The sequence below is a fragment of the Bufo bufo genome, chromosome 1, assembly GCF_905171765.1.
Source record: "Bufo bufo chromosome 1, aBufBuf1.1, whole genome shotgun sequence".
NCBI classification, from domain to species: domain Eukaryota; kingdom Metazoa; phylum Chordata; class Amphibia; order Anura; family Bufonidae; genus Bufo; species Bufo bufo.
In genome coordinates, this window is record NC_053389.1 from 290570804 (window position 1) to 290593500 (window position 22697).

The 22697-nt window shown below is 43.7% G+C and overlaps 2 protein-coding genes across 6 annotated transcripts in view; one reads left to right on the forward strand and one right to left on the reverse strand.

Moving 5' to 3' along the window:
* The window catches only part of TNIP1 (TNFAIP3 interacting protein 1), a 91108-nt gene extending 78851 nt beyond the window's left edge, over positions 1-12257 (forward strand). For all 5 annotated transcript variants that reach the window (XM_040440376.1, XM_040440398.1, XM_040440387.1 and 2 more), the window contains 4 exons: positions 3197-3262; positions 6662-6841; positions 7215-7287; positions 10938-12257. In XM_040440376.1, coding sequence (XP_040296310.1) covers positions 3197-3262; positions 6662-6841; positions 7215-7287; positions 10938-10981 — 363 coding nt within the window. In that variant the 3' untranslated portion in view covers positions 10982-12257. The remainder of the gene's footprint in view (positions 1-3196; positions 3263-6661; positions 6842-7214; positions 7288-10937) is intronic.
* Positions 12258-15955: 3698 nt separating this feature from the next.
* GPX3 (glutathione peroxidase 3) overlaps positions 15956-22697 on the reverse strand; it is a 50000-nt gene continuing 43258 nt past the window's right edge. Inside the window, exons 3-5 of the mRNA XM_040440431.1 lie at positions 17709-17826; positions 17359-17458; positions 15956-16492 (exon numbers count right to left, since the gene is read on the reverse strand). Of these exons, the coding sequence (XP_040296365.1) occupies positions 16250-16492; positions 17359-17458; positions 17709-17826 (461 nt within the window). The 3' untranslated portion in view covers positions 15956-16249. The remainder of the gene's footprint in view (positions 16493-17358; positions 17459-17708; positions 17827-22697) is intronic.

Sequence of the window (22697 nt, forward strand, 5' to 3'; positions counted from 1 at the left end):
TACTGAAAATGTAGTAGTGTTACCTGCAGTCCTATGTAAAACCAAAGATGACAGTAGTGCTGATAATGTGGAAGTGTAACCTGCAGTCCTGTGTAAAACCACAGATAACACTAGTGTAGATCATGTGGTAGTATTACCTACGTCCTTAGTGTGCCTCCCTGTGTCTCTCCCACGGACTCCATGCTGGCGGTGCTGCCTCTTCTTCAATCTTCTTCTTGCCCCACACAGAACGTCCTGATGCAGCTGTGTCAAGACATGGGAACACTGCGGGCAGGGTGATGGTGACACACAGGGACGCACGGAGGGAAGGACGCACACACAGAAGGAGGGAGAAACGGCTGCACGCACAGACACACATACGCGCACACAGGGATGGACGCACACACAGGGACAGAGACATACATATGGACAGACACCTGGACAGACACAACTTCTATCTAATGTGTGTGGCCACCTTTAGGAATTCCACCTTTAGTTATGCTCCAACCTTATGTTACCTTCTAATATGACTTCTACTGATTCCCAGTACTGAGGGGACATGGACTGGGGTTTAAAAGGGAACTATCAACATGTACCAGAAGGTGGTCTAAACTGTAACCCATTAGACACTGGCTAGACTGTGGTATGGAGTCTAAGCAATGCCTTAGGCCTCATGCACACGGCCGTTGTGCGTCTTTTCCTTGCATTGGGGACCGCAATTTGTGGTCCCTTAATGCACGGGCAACGTCCGTGCGGCAGCCAGAACGGATCGAGACCCATTCAACTTGAATGGGTCCGTGATCCGTCCACGCCGCAAACAAATAGAACATGTTCTATTTTTTTGCGGTGTGGAGGCACGGCCAGAAATGCCACAGAAGCATTCTGTAGTGCTTCCCATCTGTGCTTCCGCACCGCATCTCCATGATTGCGGACCCATTCAAGTGCCCCATGTATTGCGGACCCGCCGTACACAGGGGCACACACACACACAGAGAGAGACAGACACACACACGTCATGCCCTCAGAATTGATTAATTGAACCAGATTCCACTCCACCTGAACCCCACTGCCCCCGAGTGCTCCACCTACCCCCTCACCTGCTCCCCATGAAGCTCTGTGTACTCCAGGCCTGCAGCACGTCCTACCTCACTCACTGGGCTGCCCACAGGCAGACACAGCCCCTCCTCCTTTCACAAGCTGCTGCAGTCGGGTTTTCTCAGCACTTTCCACCTTTCATCATGTGACCTTGAAGGAGCATGGGACCAGTGACCTCACAGACCTCCTTCTAAGAGCTCCATTCTAGCATAGCATCTACCGAAACTCCATCTACCCTCTTCTGAGTCCTGGGGCCCCCACCCCAGCATTGCACATGGCGAAAATTGTCTGCATTGCTGGGGTAAGCTGCCCTAGAATTCAGAACAGGCAGAACACAGCTGCAGGAGTGAGCGGGCACAGTGGGCCCCCCGAAAAGCAGTAGGCCCCAGCACTTGACTGGGTGTGCCGGGTGCTGACGCCGGCCCTGGGCTCAGCTCCTGAGCCTGTGCCATCACAGCTCCATACATGTACATGGATTGGCACATCACAGCGCCATACTTGGATTATGCAAACCCCTTGGTGATCCTGTGCAGCCCTGGATATCTCCATGGTAACAGACTACAAACAAGCCTCTTTTTGGTCTGATTGTGCAGTCATACTCCCTTCCATATGTCCCCTGCTCACTGTTAAAGGGGTTTTCCAAGAGTTAATTATTGACTTGGGGTGCAATACCAAGCACAGCAAGTATACAATGCGTGGCATTGTTAGGAGGCCACAGCACTCACAAGAGCGCTGTAGCATCTTCAAACAGCTGGTGGGCAGGGGTGCCGAGTGTCAGCCCTCATGATCTGATATTGATGACCTATCCAGAGGATAGGCTATTAATATACAAGGGGTTTTCCGGAATTTTGAAACTGATGACCAATCCTCAGGAGAGATCATCAGTATCTGATCAGTGGGGGTTTGACACCCGGGACCCCCAACGATCAGCTGTTTGAGAAGGCATCGACACTCCTGTGGGTGCCGCTGCCTTCTCTCATCTTACCTAGCACAGCATCACTTCAGTGGGGCTGAGCGCGATATCAACACAGCCGCTATACAATGTACGGTGCTGTGCTTGGTAAGCTGGTTTGTCGCTACTTCTGTTACTGAAAATGTACGGGTAAAAGATGATTTCTGTTACTGGAATCATTTGAGTGGACGGCATAGGCGTGCTACCACACGTTCAGGTTTCTTGATGCAGTTTTTGAAGTCTAAATCACGTGTGGATCCTAAAAAGAACAAAAGTATTAAGGGCAAGTACTTTCTTTTTTTTTTTTGAATCCACTCCTGGTTTTGGCTTCAAAAACTGGATAAAAAATCCTGAGCGTGTGGTAGCAGCATTAGGCTTGTTTCACATTTGCGTTAGACACCTCCGCCAGGATGTGTCGGCAGGGAGCAGCCGGCTGGGAGGTGTCTGGATACGGCATTGCCAGCCCCATTAACCATAATGGAGATCGCCAGGAAATCAGGCCGCAACCCGGCAAACATGCCGAAAAGAAAACTGATGTGCGCAGCTTTTTTTCATCTGGCTGACTCTCTGCATATTTGCTGGGTTGCTGCAAGATCCGTCAGTCTGTTCCCGACCAGAACAGTCTACCAGATCTGTCCAGCGCAAATGTGAAACAAGCATTAGGGCTCTTTCACACGACCAAGTTTTCCATCCAGATGCGATGCATGTAGCAAACACAGCGTCCAGACTGAATCCTGACCCATTCATTTCGTTTTTCATGCTTCTCTGCGTTCCGGAAAAATCGCAGCATGTTCTATATTGTGCGCTTTTCATGCAGCTCTGGCTCCATAGATGTGAATGGGGCTTGTGTAAAAACTGAAGGCATCCGGATGCAATGTTGGTTGCTAGGAGAGGTAGATTATTCTTCAGTTTTACATCATCCATGTGAAAAAACACATGCAATCCAGATACAATCCGGATGGAAAAAAGCAAAACCATCAGTTTTTTCCTGAACAGATCCTGACACAATCCGTATCGTATATGTGAAAGAGGTCTAAGGGCATTGAGCTCATGAACTTATTGACTCTGATTCCTGTTTATAAAAGCTGCTGCAGAAAAGTTCAAACAGACCTGCAGATGTGAGCATGGCCTCCATGACACATTATCATATTTGTGTGGTTTCCATTTTAGCTGCAGTCTTGTCAGGAGGAATTACGAAGAGAGAGAGAAAATGCATGTGAACTTTCAAGACCACAGGTAATTTGGAGCTATATTAAAGTGTAACACAGAAACGTAGGGGGTCACTTATTAAGACCGGTGTTTTTAGATGGTTAAATTTGTCCATCCAGTTCGGCCTGTTATCCTGCAAGTTGATTGAGAGGAAGGCAAAAAAAAAAAACTGAGGTAGAAGACAATTTTCCTCATTTTAGGGCGAAAAAAATTCCTTCCCGACTCCAATCAGGCAATCGGAATATCTCCCTGGATCAACGACCCCTCTCTAGTAGCTATAACCTGTAATATTATTACACTCCAGAAATACATCCAGGCCCACTCTTTTTTAGTGAACTCACCATCACCACTTCCTCAGGCAGAGAGTTCCATAGTCTCACTGCTCTTACCGTAAAGAATCCTCTTCTATGTTTGTGTAGAAACGATCTTTCCTCTAGACGCAGTTTGTTTATTTTTAACATGGTGTAGGGATAGGGATTAAAGCATTTTGCAGTCTTCAGCATTTTACTGAGCACAGAAGACTTCTGTTTGTAACATACAGAGTAGGGATGAGCGAACTTTTGTTTTAAAGTTTGGCGTACAAGGTTCGGGTTATCTAAGAATTCCATTATGGATTCCGCTCCCACAGACGATAAGTTATGGTCCGTGCTAGCGGAATCCATAACAGAATTTTTAGATAACCCGAACCTTGTACGGTGAACTTGAAAACAAGTTTGCTCACTCCGAATACAGAGTCTTCCAGCCTGCCTCTTGTCACTACCCCAGTCACTGACTATGTACATGTGCTCTAACTATCTCAGCCCATCACCTGCCTACCTGACTTGTTAGACTGAAGACAGACTCTTCTTAGGAACACTCAGACTCTTTAAACTGAACTGACCGTTACACTTTAAGCTGTTATTTTTACAGACGTAGAAGCTATGTGGCGTCAATAGTTAACGTGGCCATCACATGGGCTGGGCTTGGAATTACCCAACCATAAATCCGCATTTTCCAATTTGTACTTTGTTTTGAACCCTGTTTTGCTGATTTGGTACGTTGTTGCCCTCTACAACACACTCCTATATATTTTTATGACTGTCACAGTGCTGGTTCCTTTTCATGTCAGTTAATATTTTCTAGTTTATACCATGAACTATAACTACCATTGACCAGTTGACTGGATACTTAGGTAATTATTGTCAGCTTTGGGCATTCTTATTTGTTAAAAGGGTCCCTTGACTATAAGCAGATCAGAGTGTCCCCGTGCTGGGACCCCCAGTGATCAGCTGTTATCTGTAAGTAAGTGTTCAGTTATCCCACAGCGCCACCACAGAAGAAATGAAGCATTGCACATTGTCTGTTCAAACCAGTGGGTTGGTTGTGTAAGGCATGATAGGAGAGGTCCTCCCAGAAAGTGAGAGACCCCTTGTGATTGCTCTCCACTCTGACCACGAGATGAGGATTATGAACAGGATATATGAAAATGGGTTTTTAAACCTGAAAGTGTTGTAATAGGGGGTGTATGGCAAAATCCCTGCTAGAGGTACAGTTCCTTTTTAAAGGGCGTTTATTACCAGGAAATTCATTGTTAAACCAGGCACGATGTCTTGTAGAGGTAGCGGATTTAGTGATCCATTGCTTCACTCTAGAAAAAGTACTTGCAATCCATTTGCAAATGAGCTGCTAGGTGCATTGAGGGCAGGCCCAAGCCACTCTGTGCACCATTGCTCATCCGCCACCTTCTGCCAGCCTCTTTCTCTCCTTGATTGACCTGGCCAGACCATGTCAATCAAGAATAGTTAGAGGCTTGCAGAGGAAGCAAGAGGAGCAAGGGTGCACAGAGTGGCTTTGGCCTGCCCTCATTAGTTAATTTGCAAATGGATTAAGAGTACTTTTTCCAAATTAAAGCAACTGAAAGGTATCCTCACATTGAACTGAGCAAGCCCTACAGGCATTGTGCCTGGTTTGACAGTGAATTTCCTGGTGGTGGACCCCCTGTAGCACATACCATTGAAAATCTTACTGAATTGGAGATTAAAGCAAAATATTCAAACTGAAATTTCAACAGACCTGGCACAAGTATATTCCTCTTCACAAGGCCTTACTGATTCAGTCAGCGAGTCACTGGGCCTGCGTCATCCTGTAATGAATGTTCCTCTACTATTAATTTTTTTCGTGACAGGACATTAATTGCTATTCAGTCTTAACATCCATGCCTGCGTAATTGTTTTGCTGCCGAGTGTTTCTCCAGGGTTTATGATGTCCGTCCTGTTACTCCAGCTCTGACTAGAGATAAGTGAAAGTGCTGTACCGTGCAAATATGCACAGGGGAAAAGAAGTATTCCATTAAATCAGCTCACGTGATAAATGACTCAGAATCCACCTTGGTACAAAAACAGAGAAGAGCATTGGCTGCTACACGCTAACATGATAGTGATTCCAAAATATAGCTAGTATCCTCAGTAAGGTCATTGGGATGAACAAGCATGTGAAGCCCCAATTTCTTGCTTTGCCATTATCAGAGAATGAGTGGGGCTACACAGAGGCAGTATCTGCCCTCCTAGATATTCCATCATCAACTGTGAGAAGTATTACTGCAAAGTGGGAACATTTAGGAACCACAGTAACTCGTGAAGTGGTAGATCATGTAACATTACAAATCGGGGTCGCCAAGTGCTGAGGAGCATTGTGTAGAATAGTCACCAAGGCTCTGCTGACTCCATAACTGCAGAATTTCAAACCTCCTCTGGAATCAACATCGGCACAAAAACTGTGCTAGGAGCTTCATGGCTTGGGTTTCGATGGCCAAGCCTTAAATCACCAAGGACACTACCAAGCATCAAATGACATGGTGTAAAGCAAGCAGCCATTCGACTCTGGAGCAGTGGAAATGTGTACTGTACAGCGACTAATCACGCTTCGCTTTCTGGTAGTCTGATGGACGAGTCTGGGTTTGGCGAATGCCATGAGAACGTTACCTGCCTGACTGCCTTGTGCCAACTGTAAAGTTGGGTGAAGGAGGCATGCTATGGCATTATGAATAATATTTTGCCTCTACTTTTGTGGGAACAGTTGGGGAAAGGCTCTTTTCTGTTCCAGCATGACTGTGTCCCAGTGCACAAAGCAAGCTCCATAAAGGCATGGTTGGGTGACTTTGATGTGGAAGGCCTTGACTGGCCCACACAGAACCATGACCCCAACCCTCAAATACTATGTAGTGCTTATCCACCAAATGTACATTAAAAAGAAGTAGGGGACTGAAAGTTGGGTCTGTAACTGCAGGATCTGGCTACACATCGATTGTTTGTAGTCTGTTACCATGGGAACACGTAGGAATGGGTAGAGAATCTTTGGCAACAATCTTATACAATAAGCTGAATCACAATCTAGATTCAATAGACATTGAAGTCCAATGCGTGATGCCCATGTATGTATTTATTTCAGGCTACAGGAGAGAGATACATTATAAACCATCACATCGGACCTACCTGTCCTCCATACCAGTATCCTTATAGCCCACCTGCCAGGATGTTCAAAGGATATGAGGACTGGCCAATCTGTTATCCACCGCCAGTTGTTGGTCCGGAGCACAGTCAAGTTCAGGATCTCTCAAATGCTCCTCCAGTAAGTTCCCAACAGTCCACTTTTTTCTTTTACTTTTAGTTTCTTCATTGGTATTTATTCTTTTACTCGAATAGGTGCAATCAATGATTGCATCCACCACAGTAGTGCACCTATTCGTGTAAAAATTTATTTCATATAGTCAATTACATCCACACATTTTATCTGGTGTAGGATGTTTTTGTAGCACTTGTGGTCCGCTGCAGGCATCCTCCATTGCATGCATTTTTAGCTGGGGATCGCCATTAGCAGGATTTGCTCCCCTGGGTATAGATGCATAACTACATACGGGGTTGAGCATTTGCTGCTTTTTGAGACCTTTGTATTTTGTCATGTAGTTTGTATTTGTATTTATTCCAATGATCTTTACTTCCAGCCGGCATATCAGTGGAGAGTCGCTAACAATCCTCCCAGAACAGAACTCCCTAAATCTAGAAAGGAGGAGACTGGTGAGTAGTAATTATCATGGTGTTTGGAGTAGGAATTCATTAATTCATTGTAATTATTATTTGTATTGTGACAGCGTGTTCTTATTGTATCTATGGTCCAGCCCTGTTCTGTCATATGGCAGTATGGTGAAACAGAGCATTACTCATGGTAGGGAACCATAGGGACTCCATGTAAGGCTGTACAGGCTCTGTGCACCGTTCTTTATTGTGTGCATGAGGCCTCATTTAGCCTCATTTTTACAGCTAGGTTTGAAATAAATATCCACATTTAAACAGCATGTTTTAGTTGAATTCTGTGCAAATTCATTTCTTTAGGTTGTAGCTTTGTTTTTCCACTGCTTCCATTCCGATGCTTCCTTGGTCCCCTGCTGGTATCTCTGCTTCCTGGTCCCGCTCAGCACACAGGATATGACCATCCGGCCAATCACTGACTGAGGCAGATCACACTACAGCCATTGATTGGTTAAGCAGTTATTTCCTATGGGACCAGAAAGTGTGGACCAGGGTAGGAAAGAATAGAGAAGGATCCGTGAGCGGAGTATTACTACTTATGTTTACCAACCAGACATCTTTAAATAGGACCTGTCACCGCTCCTGACATGTCTGTTTTAATAGCTTCATGCATTCCCCATGTAATAACAATTCTGGAACATCTATTCTTATGACTGTATGATGATGTGCCATTCCTTTATTATTTCTACTAGAAGTTATGAATGAATTGCTAGCAGTCTGCAGTAAGGGTACCGAGGGGAGGTAACCAGTTGGGGGTGTGTACCTGCACAGTCTGACCATGGCAACACTGATTGGATAGAGTCAAACTGTGCAGGTACGCACCCCCAACTGGTTACCCTCCCCTCTGTACCCTTACTGCAGACTGCTAGCAATTCTTTCATAACTTCTAGTAGAAATAATAAAGGAATGGCACAACATAGAGCCATAAGTATAGATGTTCCAGAATTGTTATTACACAGAGAATACATGAAGCTATTAAAACAGACTTGTGGGGAGTGGTGAATGGTCCTCTTTAACCTTATAGAATGGTGCTGTAGCACTAACATGCCCTCAGTAAAATCCTCAGTTTGACATTCTGGAAGGTTTAGAATCAACATGCTCTGTATGTACGTAAATTGCATAATTGTAATCAGAGGTCGCAATAACGCCTGTACAAGCATCATAGACGCCTGTTCAGGCCATTTTACTCCCTGGAAAAAGTCTAAGGCGTACCAATACGCCTTAGACTTTTCCCTGCTATTCATCAGCGCAGTGAACGGCACAGGCAGCGCAGCGATGCTGCTGCTGCCTGAAACAACCAATAACAAGGCTCCTTACAGTAAGGAGCTTTGTTATTGGTCAGTTTGAGCAGGTTGCCGGAGCTTATGGCTCACCACTCTGAAGGGAGGAAGGAGGTGCGCGATCCTGACTGGCGGGGTAAGTGGCCTTGCTGTGAAATTTAGTGGGGGTCCCGGATCTGAGCGCCTTCTTTTCCTCTCTAATGAGGAGTCTGAAGCGCTCAGCCGAGCGCCGTCTATTCTCCCTGCTGAGTGCGGTACTGAAGACGGCCTCAATAGAAGGTCTAGGGGACCGTCTTGACTACGGTGCTCAGCAGTGAGGACAAGTGGCTGAGCGCTTCAGACTCCTGCTTATAGAAGTCAGCGGGGGTCCCAACGCTGGACACGCCAACAGGAGACCTCCATACAACCTCCATAACTGACAGACCTGTCACCTGTAGACCTCTACCTATGTCACTTGTCAGCTTTCTTATGAATCCATCAAGGATAATTCATTGCAGCATGTTCCATCAGACGCTGAACTAGACATATTGTTTGCTATAAGGACATACAGTCCCTCTGCCAAGTGCATGAAGTCTTCGATATAAAATTGTATAATCCAATAACCACAGCGGTGGTGGCAATTTTGTGGCATGAGATAGGGCAACAGGGTCATGGAAGACGAACTCCCCTTTATAGCAAGATCAAGCATAACAAAATGACAGCCTCTAGATCAGGATTAAGCAACCTCCGGAACTCCAGCTGTTCTGAAACTACAACTCCCAGTATCCTCCTTTCACTTCTTTGGGAGTTACAAGAACAGCTGAGCAAGTGTGCATGCTGGGTGTTGTAGTTTCACAGCAGCGCTGGAGTGCCAAAGGTTGCTGCACCCTAGATCAGTGGTTATCACTGCGTGATGACATCATCCAGATCCACAACATGTGACTGTGGCGGTGCAAGGTATGTGCCCGGGTCTTTCGCTTGTGCCCTTGGCACCAGCATGCACCACCATCCATTGTGCCTGTGTCCTGCTCCGCCAGTGCCTCAGGTCTCTTCAGAGTCTACCAACAGCCCCGGTGGCACCGACATACCCACCTGAGAGCTCATCTACAAGGACGTAACTTTGGTGGGCAGCAATGGCCACCTGATGGATGGCAAACCCCAGTGACTAGCAGCACAGAAACAGCAGCAAAAATTAAAGGGATTGTTCCAAGATCAACACTATTTACCTATCCATACTTGACCCAGTGAACACTAGACCGTGGTAACCAAGGTGGGACCCCCAGCGATCATGTACTTGAAGGGGACATGTCTGTTTTAGTAACGACTTGCATTTCCCATGCAATAACAATTCTGGGGAGTCCATTCTTGTGACTCTATATTGTACCATTCCTCTATTATTCCCACTAGAACTTATGAACGAATTGGTAGTAGTCTGCAATAAGGGTCCACCTGGATGTTACCTGTTGACAGCACTGATTGAATAATGTCAGGCTGTGCAGGGACACCCCCATCTGGACCTTCACTGAAAACTGCCAGCAAGTCTTTCATAACTAATAACAGGAATAACAGAGGAATTGTGCAACATAAGGTCATAAGAATAGATGCTCCAGGATTGTTATTACATGTGGGGGTGCAAGTAGTTTAACGACAGGTGATGAATATCGATCTTAGGACAAACCCTTTAAACCTCATAAAATCACTGCAACAGTGACCTCAGTGGTACCGACCCCTCAGCGCAACAGTGACTACAGTGGTACCGACCCCTCGGCGCAACAGTGACCTCAGTGGTACCGACCCCTCGGCGCAACAGTGACCTCAGTGGTACCGACCCCTAGGCGCAACAGTGACCTGGTACTGACCCCTCGGCGCAACAGTGACCTCAGTAGTACTGACCCCTCAGCGCAACAGTGACCTCAGTGGTACCGACCCCTAGGCGCAACAGTGACCTCAGTGGTACTGACCCCTAAGCGCAACAGTGACCTCAGCTAAATTTTAAATTGTCTAAATTTGCTATTTATGCATGGAAGACAGTTCTCGAATACTGGTAATGGTTTGCCTGCATAAATAGCAACCCCTTAATGTTATGTAGGCCTTCGTATTAGCTATTTCAATTACTGTAACTTTCGTACTTCTCATCGGCTAAAAAATACTCCTCAAAAATGTTAAGAGGAGTATTTTTACTCTTCCAGAAAAAATGTAGCGCAACCTCTGATTGTAATCATGTGCTAATGCTGGAGTCCTGCAGATTTTTCCAAGTGACACCTGTTTACCTACTATATGCTGGATAATCTTGGCAATGTCTTTTGAATTTGTATGGAAATCTTCTTTATGAGAATTTGTGATTCAACCATGTTTACATTTTGTTCATTGTGCTTATAGATGGCCCAAAGAAAGGAGCACAGAATTCCCAGCGGCAAACCTGAGTATCTACAGTAAAGACGCAGATATGTACTGATGATGACAGCCTTAGACTCCTAAGCCATATGAATGCGCAGGAATTGGTTGAGCGCGACCAGATGAGGAGAGTGCACTTGGATGGCTTAGATCTGTGTATTACCTGGATATATGGAGTATACATATATACCACTAGCCTATCCTTACATGCACTGTAGTAGGATAGGAGCACACACTTGTTCATATGTTAAATTATATAAAAATATTATATTCTGTGTAGCTATTAGTATATTTACCTCAATGCAAGAGATTTTGTCAGTGTAATCCATATACTAAAATCCTTCCTTCTCCCCTTTCCCCCTCAGTACTTCTTCCCCATCTCTATCTCCTTTCCTCCTCAATCACCTTTCAATCTTCCCCTTTCTTTCTCCCTTTCTATTTCGATTTAATCTTTCATTCCTCTTTCCTCCCTCCTTTCTGTCTCCTTTCATTCCTCTCTTTTTGTCTCTCTTCCATAATTTTTCTATCTCCAATTATTCCCTCTGGCATACATCAGTAAGACTGGGCTAGTACTTTGGCAAGAGAAAATATTTTAGGAGAGGGGAAAAGTATATTTTGACAGCTGCTAGAGTAGTGGTAATTTACACTCCTTGACATAAAAAAATATTTAACCAGCAGGAGTTGTAGGAATCGAATGAACCTTTATGTATGTGAAGAGAATGATGATATGTAAGTGATTACAATATTAGAATGAAGAATAAGTTTATTGGGGGAAAACTGTATGATTGAACGGAAGCGCTAGTACCCTCTTGGGCTGCCTCCAGCTTGGATACAAGATGAGATATGGTTGGGCATAGATGTTCTGTATGGTATCCTGCAGCACATTTGCCCACAGATGTTGTAGCTTGGCCTGTAAATCCTGTACACTCGTAGGTTGCTGAAGCTGGCGTCTCAGCTGGTCCCATAAATGCTCAATTGGCGATCTGCTGACCAGGTAGGCAAAGAAGTCTTGCAGTCTGGCGACATTACTGGGAAATCCTTGCTGTATGTGGGCGAGCTTTATACAGCTGAAAAATGCCGGTTGGAAGCCCTGCCATGAGAGGCAACACATGTGGCTGCAGGATGTCCTTCACATATGGTTGAGCTGTCAGTATCCCTCGTATCACCACTAGTGGTGACCAACTGTTCTATGCAATAGATCCCCAGATCATCACAACAGCAGAGATGGGAGTGTGTAATGAAAGTGCCAGCCACCTGGAGCCTGGATGGTGGACCACAAAACTATGGGAGCTGCTGGCACTTGTTGGCGGATCAACTGGATCCTCTCGACTGGTGGTCTGTCAGAGCTGTCCTGAGTCTGTACATGCCCTCACATCTACTCCTACTCCTAACAGCTAGCTCAGAATAGCCAAGATGGTGAGCAGTTTGTCAAAACGACTGTCCTGCTTCTCCCAGTCCATTGATGCACCCCCTCTCCAAGTCTGTCTGCTAAGCAGGATGTTCTTGAGTGCATTGTAGTCATTTCTAGCAGAACAAATTTTCACCAAGAGGTACTCCATATGTGGTCCCTGAGAGCCCTTTATGTAGGGCAGCAAGGGAAACACTTTGATGCCCTCTTCTGGCAAGATCTAGTGTCTACACCTGTAATCATTTACATGACTGTTTTGAGATATAACTGCATGAAGAGTTTGGCAGCAATCCACCATTTCTATCTAGGTGTCCTATTTTTTATTTATTTTTTGCCAGTGAGTGTATAATGAAATATAGTGTACAAGTTCATTTTAAATTTATTTTTCTGTATATTACCAACAATGTGTCATAGAGATCTGACTCTAATTTGTTTTTTGCTTAACAGCATTGGTGTGTCCTTCTCTGCATGTGAGGTGAGAAGAAATACAGTTTGTGCTGTTTCGTAGACTTACCAGCCCTTCTATAGACTTGTAGAGATGATTGCTGTGAGCTGGTAACACCTACATTCATCCAGCTCCCCAATGGGATCAGTATGCACAGGATAAATTAATTAAACTGCTTCAAATATTGCTAGTTTTATGAGAGATTTATAGTACCAATGTTTTAACATTAACATCTCAAAAGTTAAATTTTCCCACTGTAGTGTTGGTTATGTGTAACAATATGGTCAGTGAAGCGACCTATAGGCAGGTAGTGGCCAAGTCATTTGGTACAGAAGATGTGTGCTATATTTGTTGATTAAATTACATATTGAACTGTCCTGTAAGAAGACAGTTGGTAGACCAATCAAGAATGAAGGTTTTTTTTCTGTTATTTGGGAGTAAGACTAAAGATCATATAGGCGTTATGATCAATATTTTGGAAGATGTAAGTGCATTGAGGAGGGACCAGTTTTAGTTTGGTTTAGTGTAGTTCCATGTATATGGACAGTATAGGCCTGTGGGCCATGGAGATCCAAGGGTAGGATACCAATTGAACAGTGATCAGAGTGGTTCACGTTATTCTTGAGCCTTGCTGTAGCCTACTTGACAGGGTGTGCCGCATCCTCTATGGGATAGTCCCTTGACACTAGAGGTGTTGCTATAGAAAATGCAGTTGAACCCTAGCCTTGGTGCATCTGGAGCCTAAAAGACCAGTTTTCACATAGGATGTACCATGGTAGGTGGAGGCCTTATTACAGCTGTCATCTTGGAATGTCATAATGGCTTCAGCTTCCTCCACTGGGTGGTTGTGCAAAACTGCATAAATAAAGGCATTTCTGTGCTGTTTTGGGAGCATTTCTAGGCAAGGTTTAAATATCCCACAAGTTGGGATTCAGATATTAGCAGGGATATGTGTTACATCATAGAAGTAAGAAGTTGTTATAGAGATTGCATTGTAAAGTGAGATACCACGAACTGGTTCTATGGAAGATGTGGACTTTTGGATCATTGAGATCTTATACTGGTCCTGGTAGATAGTTTGGTTGGTCAGAAGATTCCTTATTTGAACCAGTGAAGAATGTTGGCTGTTTTTGTCAACACCAACATTTTCTTAACTTCTGAACTCATCCAGTTTGTGGTTCTGTGCAGATTTAACAGATGGAAATATCTCACAGTAAAGGCTAATAAAACATGGAATAGCAGGTTGTGTCAACATATGAAGGCATTTCATATTTATTATATGAAGGAGAAAGTGCAGGAAGACCTACATAAGTACTAAGGGGTCTTTTATTAAACTGGTCTAAAGTAGAACTGGATTAGTTGACCAATCGGATTCCTCCTCTCATTTTCCAAAGGATCTGTCCAAAATGAAAGGTGGAATCTGATTGGTTACTATGATCAACTAAGCCAGTTCTACTTTTCATAAATGACCCCTTAAGAGTTTGAGTCTTTAAAATGACAGATCATGATTTTTGATTGTAACAGTTTCATCCACATCAAAGCAAGTGTGGCAAGGGGTGGAGATAATTTCCACCCATCATATTTGTTGTATTTTCTTCATTTAATTAATTCTAATCAGAGATGAATCAATTAATCCTTCCAGTCTACCATGGGTTATTCACCCATTAGTTGGGAACATTGACTCGTATCTGTTTGGGAACGAAAATTTTTGGATCAGTAAGTCTTATTTACTCACATGGTAGATTGTTTGGCCAGCACCATCTTACTCGGGTTCATACATGTCCATTAGCATAAAATAGGAATGCAGATTATTAGATCAACTTCAGATCTTAAGGACTGTAACCCTAGCAGGTTATGGTGCGAGACTCTGAAATAATGACTTGTTGAGAGTGCTTGCAGACTGAAATCAAGAAACACTCTTCTAGTCTACCAAATAGCTCTTGTCTTGAGTACTGTTTACTTGATAAATGAGTAGCCCGATCTCCTAAGAGACAGCTATCGTAGCCATTTGTCTAAATCTGACAGACGCAGAATGGACACCAAAGAAAATCAATAAACCATAAGCCCATCATAATGCCAATTCTATCTTGTAGAAAAGATAAAGAATGTTCCTGCATCTGGCTTTAAATAGTAGTTGATAAAGCTTTAAATCTGTACTCATAAGGGTATTCTGTTTGCAACTAGTTATCCTGTACCACATAGGAGGTAACTATTAGATTGGTGGGAGCCGCAGTGCCCTCCCCCTCCAGTCACAAGAACATAGGTTCTGTGTTTCCCATTTAAATGGAGCAGGGGTTTGGCATGTGCTGTGTCACACCATTCAAACGCTATGTGGCAGATTTATGAATCTATCTAAAAGCTGACTTATAGCAACCAATCCCAGCACAGATTTTATTTTTCAAGAGCAGAATACAAAATGAAAGTTGTGCTGTGTTTGGTTACTATGTGCAGCGAAGATAGTTTTTGACAGTTTAATAAATCTTCCCAATATGGGGACCTCTGGAGATGGTCAAGTGCTGTACTTTGCTAGCTCCGGCAGTCCCATAGAGATGAATGGTGAGTAAGAACATTGCTCCAGGACCCTGCTGTCATGACCAGTGAGGTTCCCATCAATCAGTCCCCCTACAAATCAAAGGGGATAAATTTCTGCAATTGAAATACCCTTTTATTTAAATGAGTTGAACCAAAACGGATCTACTGTTTATTTTCTGGGAACTGCACCATTCTTTTCTATTTGCCGAGTCTCATGTTGGAACTCATCCCCATTGAACTACAATACCTTTGAACAGATGTCGGGTGTTTCTGGAAGAAAAAATTATGATTTAAATTTTTTTTAATAATCCTTTTTAATGTTAAATGATACATTTACTTGTAATTGTAGGATTGTAAGTGAACTATGTAATAGTTATGACTGTACAGTACACTATTTTCTGGAAATATAGCAATGCATTTGCTTTTCTGTAAAAAGCTCCTAAAATTAAATGTTATGTAATGTGTAAAATGTACTGCTAGTGTCACATTCCATACATGTTATTAATAAAGTTTTTGAATGTGAATGTTTGTGTCTAGAATGAAGAACATTTAGTAGTAGTCCTTCTTACTGCCCCAGTCCCCTCAAATTGTTTTCCACCAATCCACAAAAGACCTGGAAGAGTTGTATACATAGTGTTTATTGAGTACCAGCACAGATAAAGCTTCACCATTGAGCCCAAGCAGCAAGGAGAAGACCTCAGGGTCAACCAGAGTCCATCCCAGATTGGTAGAGTTGCTGGAATGCACTGAACGGCAATCTACCAAAATTCTGGTTTCCAGATAGGTCCCACACCGTGTGCTTTCTGACCTATCATTCATACAGATGGCATCTCCAGAATACCTTTTGTCTCCTACAAACTAGCTTGGCACAAAAGAGCACAAACATATCTATAACATTAAGCATGATTGTGTCTACTGCTCCTGCCTTTCCATCCTTAAAATCCTTTCAAGTCCTGACTGTGACTTCATGTATGCGATCACTTCTTTCCTGACTTCAGAGACTTCTGTACGGGGGTGCCATCGTTTTACAGGACGTCCATCAGGTCCAACAAGGAATTTCTCAAAGTTCCACTTGATATCATGGATTTTGACATCATCCCAGAAGAGACGATTTAATGGTTTGCCCAAGTCCTCGCCAACAGGGGGGCAGGAGTTCTAAGAAGAACAGACAGGGAGCATATTATTAAATTTTACTTAGTTTAGTGCCTGGGGCTTACTTTCAAACACCACCCCCACTAGGCATTATTTTAAAAAAATGCTGCTAGGACTGAACTACCAAATGTATTTTTCAAGCTCAAACATGGGTGCCAGCTCTTATTGGCCTCATTACCACTATATTGTCAGAACCTGTACATATCTCCCTTCTACAAATATGAGGTTGGGAACGGCCCTAATGGTAATGTAAAGTGCATTGTAAACCTACACTGGCCCTTGTGTGCTAGGTCGCAGTGTCTAATATCATAAGGATGTCCAGCTCTATACACAGGAACTGCATTGTCAACAAACAAGGAGGAAGTGAATTGGCTCAAATGTATTGACGGGGAAAACACCTGGATGTTCTCTCCTGGGTGGCAATACCCAGGAACATAAGTGGGTCTCCCATTATCTTCCTATTCCCCTTTTATTTGTTATACATAAGTAGTTAATTAGATTTAAATGAAGATGTGGGCATTGAGAAGTGGGAATATGCCACCTTATCACCCATACTGGGTAAGATAAGCCAATGCACTGATTGGTTCAAATGCACCCCTAAATTTGGCTATACTTGTTCCTTCAACTCTGCTAAGTGTGTATTTGTTTTCAATAGATAGAGAGAAATATCTCCTGTGGGAACAAAGGATTCAGCATGTTAAACATCTAATGTGCCTAATCTCTGCTGTCAAGGGAGAGTTGGGACAGCCCCATACCCATTAGATAAATGGCCAGTCCTGCCAAAATTGTCAGCTTCAGCCTGCATTTATCTTATACATAGCCTAATACCTTGACTATATGTATTTTTGAAGTTGGAAAGTTCTAGATACCTTCAAGAAGGTAAATATTTTCTGCTCTTTCTTCCCATTAACATCTCCTTTTTCAAACAGTCGGAAGTTTGGAGTGAAGCCATTACCAGGACGAACATATCTGTAGGCAACAAGATAGGCAGTTTACTTCCATTCTAATGTTTTGTACATCTTGCTTTATTTAGACCAGGGTTTTCCAATGTGTGGTTCTCCATCTGCTGGGAAACTACAACTCCTAACCACAGGCTGCCAGTGCATGCTGGGAATTGTAGTTTCCCAATAGTCACAGGTTAGAAATACATGTTCCATGTCAAAAACTTTGAAATCAGTTTCTACAGTGTATGAGACCAGCTGCATTGTGTAGTACTTACTTTAGTCCGAGAGGAATTTCTTCATTACTGCCAGGTTCTTGTAGACCAAATTGGTTGCAAGGAAATCCTAAGATGACCAAACCATTGGATCCCAGTTCTTCTTGTAGTGCATTCAGTTCTGAAAATTACAGAAAATACAAAAGTATTATACTTAAAGGGGGTATCTTTCTGTCTCAAATACAACCATGTAAATGATGCCTTGTTAATACGTATAGCCTAACCCAACCCATGTTTTTTAGGGCGGGTTCGCATTGGCATTATTGAATTCTGTTATAGGCTCCATTTATAACAGAGTTATAATGGCATTCTAGGATGAAATATACATGATGGAACCATTTTGTGCCCCCATAGACCTGTATTAGGACAGGGCATAACGCAATTCCTCTGAAAGGCTTTAGTTTTGCAGTTTCCTCGAAATCCATTATATTCCATTATAGTTTGTTATAAAAAAGTTATAACAGAATTCAATAACGGCAATGAGAACCAGCCTTTAGAAGAGACTACTAGCAATAAGCTGATCACAGGATGTCCCACTATTTGGACCCCGGTGATCATCAGTGCACTCTAGGGCAGTGATAGGCAAACTGCGGCTCTCCAGCTGTTGCAGAACTACAACTCCCAGCATGCAAAGACTGCCTACAGCATTCAGCCTACAGCAGGGCATGGTGGGAGTTGTAGTTTTGCAACAGCTGGAGAGCCGCAGTTTGCCTATCACTGCTCTAGAGGAACCCAACAGTATTTAATTTACATGCAATGCCACCACAGGAGAAGTTAAGAATTGCACAGTTTCCACTAAAATGAATGGAATTTTCATGTCATGCATGCATGTGCCAGGTCCTCTAGAGTGAGAAATGTTTTATGTAGTTGCTGTCCTCACTGGCTAATTGGTAAGAACCTTAAATCGAAGAACCCCTCTATTAACTGATTTTTCATTAAAGAGGACCTTTCACCACTCCTGACATGTCTGTTTTAATAGCTTCATGCATTTCCCATGTAATAGCCATTCTGGAACATCTTTTCTTATGACTCTATGTTGTGCCATTCCTTTATTATTTCTACTAGAAGGTATGAATGAATTGCTAGCAGTCTGCAGTAAGGATACAGAGGGGAGGTAACAAGTTGGGGGGTGCGTACCTGCACAGACTCACTCTATCCAATCAGTGCTGCCATTTTCAGTCTGTGCAGGTACACCCCCCAACTGGTTACCTCCTCTCTGTACCCTTACTGCAGACTGCTAACCATTCATTACTTCTAGCAGAAATAATAAAGGAATGGCACAACATAAAGTCATAAAAATAGATGCTCCAAAATTGTTATTACACGGGGAATGCATGAAGCCATAAAAATTGACATGTCAGGAGTGGTGGAAGGTTCTCTCTAAGAGGCCATTTGATAATGGGCTTTCTAACAGACAGAAAATCGTTTAGAATGTTAGAAATATGTTCAACAGTAGAATAACATTTGATTCCAGCAGCGGCCCCATTGCAAAGTCACACAAATTGTTAAAGGAGTTGTCTGGCCTAGAAGGTGATAACCTCAATGGTCCCAACCTGTTTCCCATTAAAAAAAAACTCACATCTGCAGTCCCACCAGGTTTGCTCCACTGCCCTGTTCCTGGCCACTTCTGGTCCACGCCGGATTGGAAGTGGCTTGGTTTTGTGACTGCTGCTTCAGCCAGTAACAGTGACATCATCTTAGACAGCACATCACAGGACCAAGCCACTTTCTGGTTCTGTGGAGACCAGGAGCTGCCAGGCACAAGAATGATGGAACCATGGACAGGTGACAGTTTTGTTTTTTTTGGGGGGTTTTTTAGGCACAGGTTAGGAACATTGGGGTTGTCAGCTCTGGCCGGACCACCCCTTTAACAATTATTTTCAGCAATCAAGAGATGGTGTTACTATATAGCACATTTTCTGCATGGTAGTGACTTCACAAAATCAAGATTTACTTCTACATTTAAGTGCCCCACCCTTGTTCTGTGGCTCCCATAACAGCTTAATCTGCTATAATTGACCATTGTTCATTCAGTATTTGATCTAGCATCCTCCTGCTAGAACATCATAGTCTGTGTGTTAACAGTGGTTACTTTAATTAAGAAAAAAAACACAAAAGCTTTACCACAACTGCACATTGGCTACAGAGATCCTGTTGACACAACCCTGTCCAATATTAACTTGTTAAACATGTCTGTTTTTCTGAATACCATCTGAATGAAATCTAAGCAAACATCACAAATTATCTAAAATGGTCATGTGTAGATAAATTCATTTAAATGGTTTCACCACTTTTGACAAACCCTTTATATTGTAAAGAGACCCTTATATTATAACAAGCTGGTCACAAATTGCCTCCCTGCTGGAACTCCTAGTCATCAGCTGTAATATGTGAGATAACCTGGCAATAAGTATTCAATCTCCCTGCAGCACCACAAATGAATATTTAAGTGTTACCCAAGGTCCATTCAACTCACTGAGTTTAATGCAGGTCAGGGTGTAGTAGGTCCTCCAGTGTAACAGATACTCTTTGTAACTGCTCGTTACTCTAGCCATGAGATGAGCTTCAACACACCCCACCCCCTTAAACTATTAACTCACATTTCCCTAATAAAACCAGATAACCCATTTCACCACTTAACACCAGGCTATACATTTCATTCAGTCTTCTGACCCTTTCACATTTTGTTATGTTGTGGCATTTTGTTAAAATAATCAATCTGCACTCAATACCTCATAATAACAGAAGTGAAAACATAATTTTAGATTTTGTTGCTAATTGAAAAGGAAAAAAATTACAATTTCACATAGACATAAGTATTGAGACCCTTTGCTATGACACGTGAAATTTAGCTCTGGGGGCCACTCATTTCTTTTGATCTTTGAGATGTTTCTACACCTTGATTGAAGTCCACCTGTGGTAAAGTTGGTTAAACATGATTTGACAAGACACACCCTGTCTAGATAAGGTTTCACAGCTGACAATGCATAGCCAAGGCCATGAGGAGGAAAGAACTGCCTGTAGAGCTCAGAGACAGGATTTAGTGGGGGCACAGATCTGGATAAGGCTACAAAAAAATTCTGCTGCACTGAAAGTTCCCAAGAGCACAGTAGCCTCCATAATTATTAAATGTAATATGTTTAGAACAACCAGGACGATAGACTTCCGGGGGTGGGGCATCCAGTACGGCCGCATTTTAACGGCGCTCTCTTTTACCAGCCACAAAATCCGCCGCCATCGGCGTCCAAAAGGGCGACCGACACAATACCAAAGAGGGGACAAATCCCCTGTGATAGTGCAGCTTGGGGGGGCGACAGTCAACACTGCCCTGAAGTCCGAGGCAGTGAGCCGCACGGCATTCGTGTAGGCCACCAGTCCGCGCAGCCACGGCCTGCACTCCCTTTCTGACGCCGGGCCTCTTCAATCTCAGCTATTGGGGCCAGCAGCGGAGCCAGTGCCCGCATAACAACATCAAGCGGGCAGTTTCCTGAGGAGGGGAGGATGCCCGAAGGCCACAAATCCACCATCAGGGCCCTGAAGAACACCCTCACCACCGAGGTCTACATCCTCCCTCCCCCACTGTACAAAACCAGCTGCTGGGACATACTGAACCTACCAGGGAGACCAGCGATCCCACACAGACCCCCATCCTGGAGTGGACTTGTGAGTACTTTCAAGATGGCGCTTCCCCAATCCTGTTAAAATTCCCTCACTTATCTTCACACAGTCAATTTTGAGCCAATAGTGACAAGCATTGATGCTTCTACAACTCTTTATGGCCAAATTTTACTTTGTCTTCCTAATGGTATAAATATCTTACAAGGATTACCCTCCCAAATGAGTAACACAATTCAAACATCAGTTACACAGGCTTAAACCTGACAGAGATTATGGACAAATTTGTGGCCAAGAACTCTTCTAAAGCAACACGTACCACCTCTCAGATGCAATCTACCATAACCCACTGATACCTCAACTAAAATGTGCAAATCTGCGGGCAAATTGCCCCAAAAAACTCCCAGGAATACTCAAGGTCCCCCTCGATCAGCCTCGGATATGCCCTTCTCGTCTGAACTTATTACAGATAATGACATCACGCCGCCTAACCTCTCCCCTAGATATGACACTTCGCAATCACCGGTGGAAGACTCTAATCACGCCTCCACTGTGGCGCAAGAAGTCTCCAGGGTTCTCCTACCTCTCTGACAAAAGACTGGAGGTACTCTATTCTTCTATTAACTCTGCCTTACAATTAATTACCACGAACTTTAAAAAAAATCTCAGACCTAGAGAATAAACACGTAGCTTAGGAGATAACCATCTCCAACTTGTAATGCACCGTACAACAATGTAGAGAAGCAGAGTCAGCTTTAACCGCTAAACTAGAGGACCTGGAGAATCGGGATCGCCGCAACAACCTTAGATTTATAGGCATCCCGGAGAGTATTACTGGGGAAGACCTACTCGCATATCTTGCCGTGGACATGCCTGCGGTGTTGGGCTTGGAGATGTCGACTGATAAACTCCATATTGAACGGGTACACAGAATTTGATCACCTAAACCAGCTGGAATGGATAACCTAAGACCCCGTCCGGTCATCGCAAAGTACTGGAATTGGACGATTAAAGAACAGATCCTACGCACGTAAAGATGCCAACGCACCCTGAAAAAAAGAGGACACACCATCTTGCTCTTTCAGGACTTTTCCGCGTCTGTCTCCCAGAAACGGAGAGCATTCACCCCAATATATCAAGGTCTCTACGACAGGGCGATTCGATTACAGCTGCTTTATCCAGCAAAAGTACGATTGCTGGAGAACAGCAGGCAACTAATTTTTGAAGATCCGCGTGACGCTCAACACCACTTTCGCCTTCATCCAGGCAACTGAAGCTTGTACCACCATAATGGGAGGGTACCATGTACCTCTCTATGCCAGTGATCTCACTGCCCCCGCAGTACTAGTCTGCGGGACGCGGTTTCGTTTTCAATGA